At 33.6% G+C, this 14,076-nt stretch overlaps 1 protein-coding gene across 2 annotated transcripts in view; it reads left to right on the top strand.

Moving 5' to 3' along the window:
* The window catches only part of LOC126977057 (facilitated trehalose transporter Tret1-like), a 49,834-nt gene extending 36,059 nt beyond the window's left edge, over positions 1 to 13,775 (top strand). For both annotated transcript variants that reach the window (XM_050825734.1, XM_050825733.1), the window contains 6 exons: positions 2,802 to 3,034; positions 5,147 to 5,288; positions 5,619 to 5,745; positions 8,140 to 8,330; positions 9,749 to 9,887; positions 10,640 to 13,775. In XM_050825734.1, the coding sequence (XP_050681691.1) occupies positions 2,802 to 3,034; positions 5,147 to 5,288; positions 5,619 to 5,745; positions 8,140 to 8,330; positions 9,749 to 9,887; positions 10,640 to 10,764 (957 nt within the window). In that variant the 3' untranslated portion in view covers positions 10,765 to 13,775. The remainder of the gene's footprint in view (positions 1 to 2,801; positions 3,035 to 5,146; positions 5,289 to 5,618; positions 5,746 to 8,139; positions 8,331 to 9,748; positions 9,888 to 10,639) is intronic.
* Positions 13,776 to 14,076: the final 301 nt, after the last annotated feature.

The raw sequence follows: 14,076 nt of genomic DNA on the forward strand, positions 1-14,076 counted from the left end.
ATGAGTGTTTTAGTACCTATTTATCAACAGTTGCATACAAGACTACACCCATAATATGAATCCTCTAAAAGATTCTGAAACAGTTAGCTTACTGCTAACATTAAAAAAGCTAGTCCTAGTAACCATTACATCATCCAAACGAGTGTTGCAATGTTGTACTGAATTTCATTACAACACTCAGGTGGGCATGGGTGTAGATAAAATAATTAATATATTCGTTTAACATGTTTCTAGGCAAGAAAGCCATAAAGCATCTCGGTGTGCATTTAAAAGTGACAGACATACATGTCGATACTGCGTGTGTGTACCAGGATAACCTCAAATAGAAGGTAATCATAACCGCACTGTCGATAACGTAGGGATTAGAGAGAAGAATAATTGTTGGGAATGATAATAGGCAGTAGTGCGTACAAATTATAATATAAAATCAGTCATTATTATTCTTGTGTGTATGTGTTCGAAGCCTTAGTGATACAATGTGCGGAACCTCGCGAATATTGTCAATAAAGTGATAATTGAGCGTGTGTTAGTCTAGTAAAATTATGTGGTGGCAAATATTAATGGCAGCTCCGTGCATCGTGTTATTAAATATACAAACAACGCGTCAGAGTCAAGTGACTTTCTTGATAATAATCAAATGATAAATAGTTCTTATACATATGTAACCATAGACTTAGAATATGCATAGAGACGATCTGACAGCACGATACAGCGTGACCTGCTTTGATTTCTCTGTTGGCGGAGGCTAGTGGTTTAAATTCAAAGTACTAAGGAACTAATGTCAAGCGTGGACTGTTTATGATGCGAAGCAGTAATGTGTAAGCATTATTTTGTTTCAATGTGAAGGGCGCCGCAGCTGTGAAATTACGGGGCAAATAAGACTTAACATGACGAGCGCAATTGTATTGCCGCTCAGAATTTTTACGTTTTTCAAGAATCCTGTCTGGCACTGCATTTATATAGGCAGGGTGTATCAATGACCATCAACTGAACATCCTGCGCATCTCGTCCCTTATTCGTTCATAAAAAAAATAGTCAATCAAAATCGGTTACAGTATCTAACAATAGATTCTCTTTCCTTTTCTATCTTTCTGTACCTCCGTTACAGATATTCTTCTCTCTTGCACGCTTTGTATATACGCTAGTATATTGTAAGTGTATGAGTGAAACTTGTATCAAGTATATATAGCTAATAAATATGTAGTATAGTAATAATATATATAGCTAATTCTCGAAAAAAAAAATTGATATGGGAAATCTAATCTAATATTTTTTTTTAACCTTTTCGCAATTAGTTTCAACTGAATTATTCTATCTATTTATTCTCTCACTGAAGCCGGCCGTTAACTCTATCCTAGTTTCCACAATCATTTTTAATTATTCATTATCAACCTAAGCCTTTAATCCCTTTGTTGATGGGAATTGATATATTTTTCATTAGCGACCTTCTTTGACAATACTCCATTTCTTAATTATGTTTAAGTTGCTATAAAATTTCCGCTAAAAATATTGGTGAAACGGAATGGATAGTTTTGGAAACACTCTCATTCATGTTTTTTGTGTTTTTAATTCGCTTACAGTAGGCCTCCTCCCCAATAATTGTCATAAGATTAATTGCAACTTGTATTGTAGTTGTGCTAAGACTGATCGGACTGGTACAAACTACAGATTCTTCACAATAGAAACAATTTCAGCAAGCTAAAGCTATTTGGAATGTTTTAATGACTTGTGTAATTTGTGTAAACATCTATTCGTGTTTGACGAATATTAATGTAACGAATTCAGCGTTGAATGATGTCGGTACGTACGATCTTCAAGGACGTTTAGCGCATATTGTGTTATTTATTATAATTTATCATGTGTATTTTAAAGAAAATCCCACCAGTGAAAAATCCCACTACGTCATCACCGTGTATGTTCGGATATTTTTTATGGTTTTTGGGGATATGAATTCTTTAGAACTTTATTATATAGTTTCTAGTACTGACTTACAAGAGATTATTTGTTAGAAAGAAAATTTATTATCAAAATATTTGATTGATTTTTTTCTGAATTTAGTTAGTTTAATATGATATGCTACTTACGCAAGTTTTGTGTCTGTGCTAGGGCGTTGAGTAGTTCCACTATAACATTCTAATAACACAATTATTTGAAATATCATACCAATAATTTCCTCCAAAAAATCTCCACAACCAATTTGATTATTCAGAGTATAGAATCAGATATAAAAAGTAAATGGATCTGCTAAATTTTTTTTTAACTTTCCTACAAATGTCTAAAATTCAAATCGAATAATCAAGTGGCCAACAGATCTAATTAAATCTATTTGTTTTTTACAACATAATTATAAAGCGTATATTAACAATTAATTATACTTTTTATATTTGGAGAGGGACTGATGATGGAATCACGAATTAAATATTTCAGTCTACAGATGGGTGTCAAGATAGTTATATAGTTAGCCGATTGGCTAGATGAGATTTCATCTAAGGGGTTCGAAAAATCGAACTGATATTCTGATGGAGTCGAAACTCCTTAAAAAAATCACGCATCGTAGATGTCTTTGGATTTGAGGTGTGGCGCACTCGTTCTAGATATTCCGTTTGAATAACTTAATCATAAATTGCTGTACTAGGTTACCTTAAACATACTCAAAACAAATACTTATCGACTTCATATAATGTTTTTATGTTAGCTTAATAAGTAAATAATTCCACAACACGAAATTGAAAATCGTCCGAAAAAGCGAAATAAGGCTGATAAAATTCAAATGTTAAACAATTTTGATATTATATTTTCAGTATGTGATAGGCAGCGCAACGTCGTGGGACATACTTGCAGGGATCAGTGCAATAATCCCCATGGTATCGCTCCTGGGGATGCTGATATTGCCAGAGACGCCTAACTACCTTCTCTCGCACGACAAGAGGGAGAAAGCAGAGAAATCTCTTTCAAAGCTCAGGGGATCTACGTGTAACTTAAATGATGAAATACAGAAGATGATTACATTTAAAGAGAAGAATCATGTTGAACCGTAAGTTTTGATTTTATCTGATGCATTGGACTATTTTTAATGGATGAGGACAAACGAACGTACGGCACTTTATGTTAAGTGTTCACTACCGCCCACATTCTCTTGCACACCTGCATTATCTTTAGGAAAGTGTACGCGATTTTTTGAAGGTGCAAATGTCGTACTATCGTCCTGGAAACACTGCGCAAGGAAGCGCATTTTGTAATTCGGCTGTACGTGGCAGACAGTTCCTTGAATACAGCACTATAGAGGAACACCACACATACAATGACATCCAAGGTTGTGATATCACTATATCTCAATTGTACTTTCGGCATAGAGTTATACACTTGGTTTCGACATTTTTGTTCATTATCTACGTGATTTGGGAAGCATTGCCAAATTAATATTGAACAAATTAGTGTGTAGGTAAGCATACTAGTGGTATTTCACTCCAGGGCTACATCGATAAATATAATATAGCTTAAGTTACGGCACTCCACACAAACCCAAGTGGTTTATGGGTGCCATTGCATTATATCATTATACTTTATTTTCCTTAAAATGAAGAAATAAAAATAAACTTGGGGATAATAGTGTAGATTTTCCAACAGCGAAAGAATTTTTCAAATCGGTTCAGTAGTTTCGTAGCTTATTCAATGCAAACAAACAATCAAATCTTTACTCTTTATAATATTAGAATAGATAATTAATATATGCCCCAATAGGGATTTTGAACGTGCAGGAACGAGAATAATTTCAAGTATGGCGCATGTATTATAACTGATTTTCAATTCACGAGGAAACTATTTCCGCAAATGCACTACATAATATTAGCACCTTTGGCATAATGTCTCGTGTCTTGCTAATTTATTTCTACATGTTTTTCAATACTCCGCTGTTATGGTTTCTGTTTTCCGATTAGACTCTAATAACTATGCGAGGCTGTGTCGTAATATGTCAAGTTATACATAATTGTATCGTTATTAAGACGAGTGACAATATTATCGACTTATGTTGTTATATTATTATGTTCCTTTGTGACTCGTATTGATAAAGTTTGTTACCCTTTGAAGACAATTGTATGGTATTTTAGCTCTCGAGATACTTGGTATGATTATTTTATTTTTTATGGTACATGTATAGTCTATGCATAAATGTTTATTGATTTAATAAAATGTGGTTGGTAGTATTGGGGGAGTTAGAAGTAGGGTAATACATTCCACGATTAGAACCGGGATGTTAATGTCTAGATCAAGTTAACTAAGAATAAGGAAGCTTCGATTTCTTTCATGGGAGAAGACATAGGAGTGTAAGCGTCACCTTCTCCACACCAGAAGAATCACAGAAGCGTTGCCAATGTTAAAAGAATGTGTATGTCGTATCGTTCTGAAAATTACTTTTAGTTCGATTTTTTCTTAAGTTTATATTTTGCTAAGACCGTACTTACTGCTTACAAACTGTAGACATCCAGGTGGTGGGCGTGATATACAAGTATGTTATGCGAAGATGGAATTTCGTGGTAAATCCATGAAATATTAGCCTTTGTGTATATTCCAATATGTCAGGATTGTGGCAAAGTGAATGTCTGTCATGTGTGAGAATGTGAATCGTCTACCGCATATATCACGGGGAGTTTTTGGAGGAATTGTTCAGGAATCAGCAAAATGCGAAATTCTCACTTATTACATTGATGCATGGCTTTTCTTAAGCAAGTTTCAACCAATTTGTGAAATATCTGCATTCCCTATACAATTCTCTATTCCCAATACAATTCAGAGACCCTCAAGCCTAGAGCTTACTCCCACTTCAAAGGCCGGCAACGCATATCCTGACCTCTGGTATTGCATGCGTCTATGAGCGGATGGTTGTACAGTAAAAATCATCATTCATAAAAATTATATTGAAACGTCTTTCTATAATTAAAAAAAGTTTTCGTTCTGACAGAATATTCACATTTTTGTATACTTTAAAATTTAAGGTTTCGCGAAAAATATTTAAGGTTCCGAAATTGTGAACAGAATTCGATTCAATGGTCAGATTGCTGTTAATTATAATACTACTTAGGGACCTTCAAGAAAAGAGCATACTTAAAGACCAGCAACGCATCTCTTGACACTTTTTATTTTACAGATTGAAGTCGCCCCGAGAAATATTTAAGGCCTTGATATCTCCGTCCACATTAAAACCGTTCAGTATTTTAGCGCTCTACTTCTTCATCTACCAATGGTGTGGAGTTAATACCATCACTTTTTATGCCGTTGAAGTTTTTGAGGTAAGGAGCTTGTTCGAGTTCAGTTAAATTATCAGACGTTTTATACTCGTGTAAGTTTGTCTACTTGACGTTTGAGTGTTGGTATATTGTTATCACTCAAGAAAACAGGAATGTTTTTTAGTACATATTTATAAATTGAATATAATATCTCTCACACCTTACTTATCACTCACAACACACCCGATGCACACACCTTATTTCTTACTATACATACTTTTTATATAGTATACTACTTCTTAGTAGTTAGAGTTTGATTGTCTGTAAATAATGTAATAAATATTAATAAGCTATGGGAGAGCGGAGTCTTCTAACACATGTATATATTTTCAGGCGTCCGGTGCATCGTTGGATAAGTATTTCTTAACAATATCAATGGGGGTCCTGCGTGTAATATTCACCGTGGTTGGTTGTGTACTTTGTCGGCGATGTGGAAGGCGTCCTCTCACCTTCGTCTCAGGTGTGTATTAAATCAAATCAAAATCAGTTTATTCACGTAGGTCACGGAAATGACACTTATGAATATCAAAAAAAAATATATTTATCTTTTTGAATCTACCGCTACTTCGTAAAGGGTTGAGCTAATGAGAAGAAGTAGCAAGAAACTCATTGCCACTCTTTTATATCAAGATTTACATTTACATCAATTTACAAATCATTTCAATTACAATATTATATGTAAAATGTAAAATGATGCAACAAACATACTCAAACGTCAAATAGTCAATGTCTTACACGAGTAAGTCAAAAAAGTAAATGTAAATTAATACAAAAGTTATTGAGTACAGTAGCTGCATCATCCACATACACCATAAACAAATAAATAAATTAAACTTTATTTTTAGTCAAACGTAATGATACCAATAATACTCCGCTTTAAGAACAGACAGATAATTCTTAACGAAGCAATGCCACGTTGTTGCAGTGCTGTTATTGAAAATAAGGGATGTACCACTAAATAATAATTATAACTATTGGTAGGCTGTGGATAGTCGCAATTTCCTAAATAACAATTGACCATTTCATACCTTAAAATTGATTTGAATGTGTGTCCGTAATATAATATTCAAACTGCACTTGTGTTATGGGACTTATATTGTTTTTCTAATAAATGATAAATCGTTAAACATATTGTTCTATTTATTGTTTAATTTCAAAATAAAAGTATAATAAAAATGCGGTGAAGTATCCTAACATAATGTCAAGGAATGAACTTGCTTGTGCGGTGTTTCCGGGACGATACGACATGGGTACCTTCAAAAAAACGCGTACACCTTCCTTAAAGGCCGGCGTGATTCCTCTGGTGTTGCAAGAGATTGTGGGCGGCGGTGATCACTTCAAAACACGTGACCCGTACGCTCGTTTGTCCTCCTATTCCATAAAAAAAAAACAAAAAGGACCGTTGGTAGTGTCTCTAATTGTACGACCACTACTGTATATTTAAAAAATTCTGAAATAACTTTTGCAATTTCTCATATAATTTATTGGTTTAGTTTTACTTTAAACGTACGATCGCACGCCATTTACACTTATTAAAGATGTATCGATTAATGTAACACATAAGCCACAGAAAACCAGAAAAACGATGGGGAAACAGTCGCTGGAAACCACTGGACGGGAAAAGCGGCGAATAGGGAGAAATAGAATAGGATGAACGAAGTTATACCGACATGGGATCCTTCTCTGTTATTTAAACTGTATTAAAATAATTGTATTGTTCATTCTTATGGATTTTCAAAAATAAAGCTTTGTAATAACAATGAGCCACAAACACTACAAAATCCTTGAAACTTTTGAATTCTAGTTTTGCAAAGACCCAAATAAATACATGCAAACTTTCATTAAAAACCTCCATTTGCTACGAACCTAACATAATTAAATTACATGGGGTATTTGTTCATTTAGGTGCCTGATTCCAGGGAGCTATCTAGGGCTTGGTCTTATCCTGGCACGTGATTCTCCGCTAAGATTGACATTTATAATATTTCATTTTCATCCCGAGGGACACATACTGCTCAAAGTATAATGAAAACCCAGCAACATAGAATATTTTACGTTAAAACATGTACGATATAATTTTACTTCTTATATGTGTTTTAAATTTATGTATATTTTTTTTTATAAGTTAACATGTTTACAAGTATATGTCTATTCGTGATAGTACCTAACTTATAATCTCCATTATAAGTGTTTTCATTTAATTGACGTATGATTAACATAATCATGATTTACTTAAAGTAGCATTAATTTGTAAAGATTAAAACATGTATGTTGTTTGGGAAAAAAATGTTTATAAGTTTAATAAGGCGAATTGGAACAAGGCGATGATGTTGAGTTTCAGTAGTAGAGCCTCACTAGTGATGTCATCAGATTTCGCTAGTTAATCCTTCTTTAAACCTAAAATACTTATCGACCATACACACTACTGCTTGGCAACACCCAGCTGAAAGAGGCACCAGTGTGGTACAGTCTAACCGCAATCCCGTGCAAAGGTTTTACTCCGGTACCTAGCAGACAATATCAAAAAAAAAAACTGATAATGAGAGAAATCTCTCGGAAAACAAAGTTCCACAGTTAATGGATGATACCGTTAAATATCCAGAAAAAGGGATTTCCTTTTATATAAGCTAGAGGGTTCGAATCCCGGTAGGTACAATTATTTATTTGATGAATATTTATATTTGTTTCCGAGACATGGATGTTTATATGTATTTATGTATGTTTAAGTAAGTATCTTGTATTAAATATATCGTTGTGTTGCACCCATTGTACAGGCTATGCCTTGTTTGGGGCAAGATAATTTGTGTAAGAGTGTGTCAATATTATTATTATATTTATATTTTGTTCTTTCCAGCTCTTGGTTGCGGTTCCACCATGGTAGTACTAGCGACGTACCTCTATTACGTGCAGTATTGGAAAGCTAACAACCTGCCGCCCCAGTATTCCTGGATACCTGTCGCCAGTATATACCTGTTCATGATATTCTGTACCTTGGGCTACCTCATCGTGCCCTGGATCATGATCGGAGAAGTCTATCCAACTCAGGTTCAGTATTCTTCCAGTGTTTTGTTATTGATGTGGGCTAGTCTCAAGTTTTATTCTGGTAATCATACTTACTAGACTATTTAATCCAACGATTTTTAATATTGGTATACAGTATCAAGCTAAATACTTAGTCGGGCCATAAATTCAACAATTAAAAATATAAAAATCTTATTGGCTGCACGTTGAGGCAAGTTATCAATAAAAGCACGCACTCTTTCCATGGGAAAATTCTTCAATGCCAATCGTACGGATTGTTTTAGGGCCTTCAAATTCTCATGGAGTTTTTATCAAGCCGTAGGGCAAGTATTGGGGATTGTTTATTCATTGAGCGAGGAGAAGTATCATAAACTAGATACAGAACATATAGTACTAAAAGTATTATATTGTTAATGTTTATTGAGAAGCAAAAGAAAATAACAGTAAAAGAAAATGTACAATATACGGAGAGATTGTATGTTAGTTTGTCCTTGTGTATCATACTCGTAAAAATACTGGCAAAGGCAAAATATTCATGAACATGAGGCAAAAACATTCCAGACCTGATGAGGGTAGGTTCACGCTATTTCTGAAGGAATGCTTTGCATATTTATCTGAATATCCTGCATGGGAAGTTAACCAAAATTTTATTATAATTGGAGCATAACCCTGAGCTCTCCCATATACCTCGCAATAGTGCATGTACGGTATACAGTTATTTTACAGATGGTAGGGTTCTTAGGACAGTATGCCCGTTGGCACCACAGCGCCTTTTTCTGCCGTGAAGCAGTTATGTCCAAGAATTATTGTATTTCGGTCTGAAGGATGTCTGAGCTAGTGTTACTGGGCTAACGAGACACATCTGATAACACAAAGTACTTGGAGTCTAATCAATGATCCGGAGCGGCACTGCATTGTAAAGCGTAGTCATATCACTTACCGTCAGCTCAACGGTGTTCGCCTCGTCATTTTCTCGCATAAAAAAGCTATACTATCTATACTATTTATTATTTAACAGTGGGAGGTTCCTTTGCACAGGATGCCGGCTAGATTATGGGTTCCACAACGGCGCCTTTTTCTGCCGTAAAGCAGTAATGTTTATTGTGTTTCGGTCTGAAAGTATCAGTAGCTAGTGAACGTACTCGCCAAATGAGACTTAACATCGTTATTCATCATGTCTCAAGGTAACGAGTACAATTGTATTGCCGCTAAGTTTTTTTGAATTTTTCAGGAATCCTGAGCGGCACTGCATTGTAATGGGCAGGACGTATCTATTGCCATCAGCAGAACGTCCTGCTCGTCTCATCCCTTATTGTCTTAAAAAAAACTATCTTCTATCAAGTACTATCTTCACCATGTGAAAAATGCCTTATTAATTTTAATGAATATAATAATAATAAGGCATACCTTATTATTATTATTATCTTAATTTGCTTGTGCAGGTGCGAGGTATAGTGGGTGGTTTGACCACCTGTGCAGCTCACCTGTCCATATTCTCTGTGGTCAAGACCTTCCCCTATCTCAAGCACTCACTGAACGACTACGGCACTTTCGGACTTTATGGTGCCATGTCATTAGCTGGTAAATATCTATAATTTTTATTTTTTTTAAAGATATTATAATATATATAATTTTACTAAATTTACTTCTTCATATAGAATTATCGAGTTTTTGATCAGATCCATAAAAAGTTACTCTCAATAAAATATTCTATATACTAAATTAAGCAATTAAATCTTGCTCATGCGAACCGAAAAGTGTTCTATGGAAAGCAAAATCGTTTCTAACATGATAATATGCAATATTATGTATAATAATTTTCACCTCCCTCCAAACAGTTACCTTTACAGATTTAAAAAAAAAAAATTGTTTGAGTTGATATTTCTGGATGATTTAGATTTACGATTAGACCGGGTCGGTTAATATAATGCAATTCATATTGTTTGAAGAATTTATTTAAGTTATTTTTCTTTAGAACGCAGTACCATCCTTTCACACCCACCTGCATTATAATTTTTTTTTGGCTGGCATCCGTTGGTGATACCACAGGTATTAAATAAACTAAATTAAAATGTTAACTCGTGCGCGACATGTTATTACATTATTACAGAACAATCACACCTATAGCGATTACAGAACATTTGCTAAGCATTTCTGATAGGCGTCAAATTGTCTTTAGAATAAAATTTTCGTTTAAGTATCCGTACACAAGATATAAAAAAATGAACATTTCAATAATTTTAACGAACTTCATTAATTGTGTGGCTAAAATACTAGCCTACGACCAAAAGACCGTTAGGAATCTTAAATTTAAACATAATTTTGTTTTGCAGGTACTGTGTTCTTTTACATATTTTTACCGGAAACCAAGGGCCGAACACTTCAAGAGATAGAAGACTACTTCTGTGGTAGAATTAAATCTCTGTCTAAGAAGAACGTACAAACGGAAGTTGCGTAGAGATTTAAATATGACCGAGAGGTTACTAAGCGTCTACATGAGAAAAGGAGCGACACGGGAAACATAACACTGAACCTTAGAATTTAAAAACGATCTATTCGTTGTTAAGCCGTGTTAATTTTTAATTATAGACTGCTTGATAGATATTAAATGAAGTTAGAATACCACGCAATATTTAAAATAGCTGAAGTTTTTAATTAAACTCGCTTCAAAGGGCTGATTGTAAAAGGAACCTGCGCCGATGTGGTCCCGGATGGACGCTGGTAAAAATTTAATTTATATTTTAGCTGTGATGAGATTTTTAATGGAGACATCCTAAAGGACATATAGATTGTTGTGGATAAAAGTATGCAAATTTAATACAGCTTTATGCAAGCAATCTTATAAGCTGTTTCCTCACCATCGAACTACACTACTGAAGCTTAAATATAATTCTATCCTACCATCTGAATAACCCTGTGATCCTGGAAAAGTCCCGGCGGGGATGGACTTCTAAAAGGTGAGCTATAAGCTCGGTTGATATTAAATTTTCTAACTTCAGAAATTATAGTTCGTCGTTATGTTTTCTTGAGCCTAAGTTCTTACTGAGTATACTTTCAAACTAGTTTCAATTCAACCAGAAATTTTAAAGCTCAATTTAGTCAGATGTTTAATTAATACATATCAATAAATTCATATTGAATTGCCGGCCCGATACCATTTCAATTCAATTTACCTTGTAGATATCCTTAACAGAAAGTCGTATAAAGGGATATTTTCAACGTAATCAACCTAAACAGAATAATATTCATATAGTCACAAAACAATTGTTGTTTATTTTGTAAGTAGTTCGTTTATGTACAGAGATTATTTAGTTAAATAATAGTTTCAATAAAACGTTAATCATTCAGCAAAATAAAATGTTAGAATTTAAATCCAAATAAAACTTGACCAAATCGTCTCAAGATGAAATGTTTATGTATTGTTTGTCTCTCCGTAATAGCCTAAACACATGGTCAAATTTGGTCAGACCATCTGAGGCGGTCCGGTAGTAGACCATTTTGAATGGTATATCGCACAAATACAATTAATATTATTACCACCCAGACTGTACCGAGTATAAGACCGGACCATATGCTTATGCTATAAGACAGACGAAGGCAACTTGATAAGCTCGTAAACAGATAACAGACCTATTTTCATAATGTTTGCTAATTCAGTAGTGCAATTATATAATTAAAGATAATATAGGTATATACCTATATTATCTTTGTAAGTACCGATTTATAGTTGAGCCGTTACATATACTTTCTTAACAATGTTAAAAAAAAATATAATCTATATGATTTAACGCTGAGTACAAATTGAACTTCAAACTGAATGTATCCTAGCAAATGTTTATTCAACTACTTATATGTTCCAATCGTGGAGCAGAGAGAGATTTCGGAAAACGACCTTTATTACCTGTCCTTGTCGCTTAAATACTCTAATTATCATTCTATCCCACTCACACTTTCACCCAAATGTGACAGTGTACGAATTTCTTTGTACTCAGCGTCCGTAGCATGAATTGATTGTGAAGGATAGATCTAACATCATCTGTATGGTAAGAATTAGTATCAGAATGAGCTAATTTTGCTAGTAACTTATTCGTAATAATGTAAAGTGAGCTGAGAATTATCAATAAAGTATTATTATTTATGTCCGTCCGTCCTGATTTTGTCAAATCTGAGACTAAGGCTGAAATATACAGAGCGTACTCAGACTTTGCTCAGAATTTACTTACGTAAAACGTAGCCTATTTTTATATTCATTTGACAGTTGAAATTATTCTGTGCTTAAGCTAAGACGGCACAATACAAAAGTCAAATTCGCATTTTATCAAACTCAGCTATGTTATACGTAAGTAAAGTCTGAGCAAATTATAAGTACGCTCTATAGATGTCAGACTTAATATCTGACGTCTCCAGGTCACGAACCCTATCGTCAGAGTCGCTCAGAACTTCTTGTAATGTAATTACATTGTAATGGTCAGGGCCTATCTTTATCATCAGGTGGCAGTCTTGCTTAACTCTTCACTTTTTAAATAAAACACTTTTAAAGTAATTGTAACTGTTTTTTGCATTAGATTTTTGCGTAAAGACCTTTCCAGATGTCGTTTTCAGGGGGACTGGAGTTGAAATTAGTGCTATTTGCTGTAGACAGATGGTTTTTGGCAAAATTAACTGAGTGTCCTCTTTTTAGTATGTGTAGTATTGGGTTTAATTTAGATTTAGAGATTATTTAAAATGTAACTTTTACGCAAAAATCTAATGTAAAAACAGAGTTAAAATTACAACTATTTTAATCCTTTAAGATTACACTAATCAAGGAAAATACTATCGTCACTTTTTATCATAAAAAAAAATAATAATAAAAGCCTATGTATTTATTAATATGAAAGAAAATTATTTAGGGATGTTCCTAGATCGATACAACCTTATCCCACAGTATTTCATCAACAAGTATAATGTTTATGAATGTAATGTACCTTTTAAATAAACGTGGTATAAAGTTATACCTTATAATAAACCAAGACTATGCAAAATTTTGGCTATATCGCTGGAAACACTATCAATACTTCTGAAGTTTTCTGAATGTTAAGCAGTCTTGCAAATAAACGCGGGAAACGTTATACGTCCGAATAAACCAACCGTAAGCAAATTTTGAAAACATTTGGTTTATTCCATAGTATAACTTTATACAAATTTTAGTAATTGTCAGGCCGTTAGAGTTTACATATTAGCGATATGATGAAATCAGGACCTAAATAATGTATTCAGTGCCATGTTTTCATATAAACTTAATAATATTTATTTTAATGTAGTAATAGAAAATTTATAGATCCTATATGCGTAATATTTTATTAGATAGTTAATGCTTTGTGATTTAGAAAATAATACTGCTGTTATAATTTTGATAAAGAAATATTTGAATATTAAAAAAGCTGTGATACAATAAAAACAAAGATAATTAATAAAAAATGAAATTAATATTCTATTTTTTATTTAAGATGCCGATGGTAGGAATGTAAACCAATTTAAATCCTAATTGCTTCGATCGAATTAATCCCGGGTTCGAATCCCGGTAGGTGCAAGCATTTATATGGTGAATATAGATACTTGTTTCCGAGTCATGGATGTTTAAATGTATTTATGTATGTTTATATGAATATATGTATGTTTAAGTAAGTATATTCTATTGAATATATCATTGTCTTGTAACCCATAACACAGACTATATATGCTTAACTTGGGGCAAGATAAGTTGTGTAAAAAGTGTGTGTCAATTGCT

The sequence above is a fragment of the Leptidea sinapis genome, chromosome 43 (assembly GCF_905404315.1).
Source record: "Leptidea sinapis chromosome 43, ilLepSina1.1, whole genome shotgun sequence".
Classification (NCBI taxonomy): Eukaryota; Metazoa; Arthropoda; class Insecta; order Lepidoptera; family Pieridae; genus Leptidea; species Leptidea sinapis.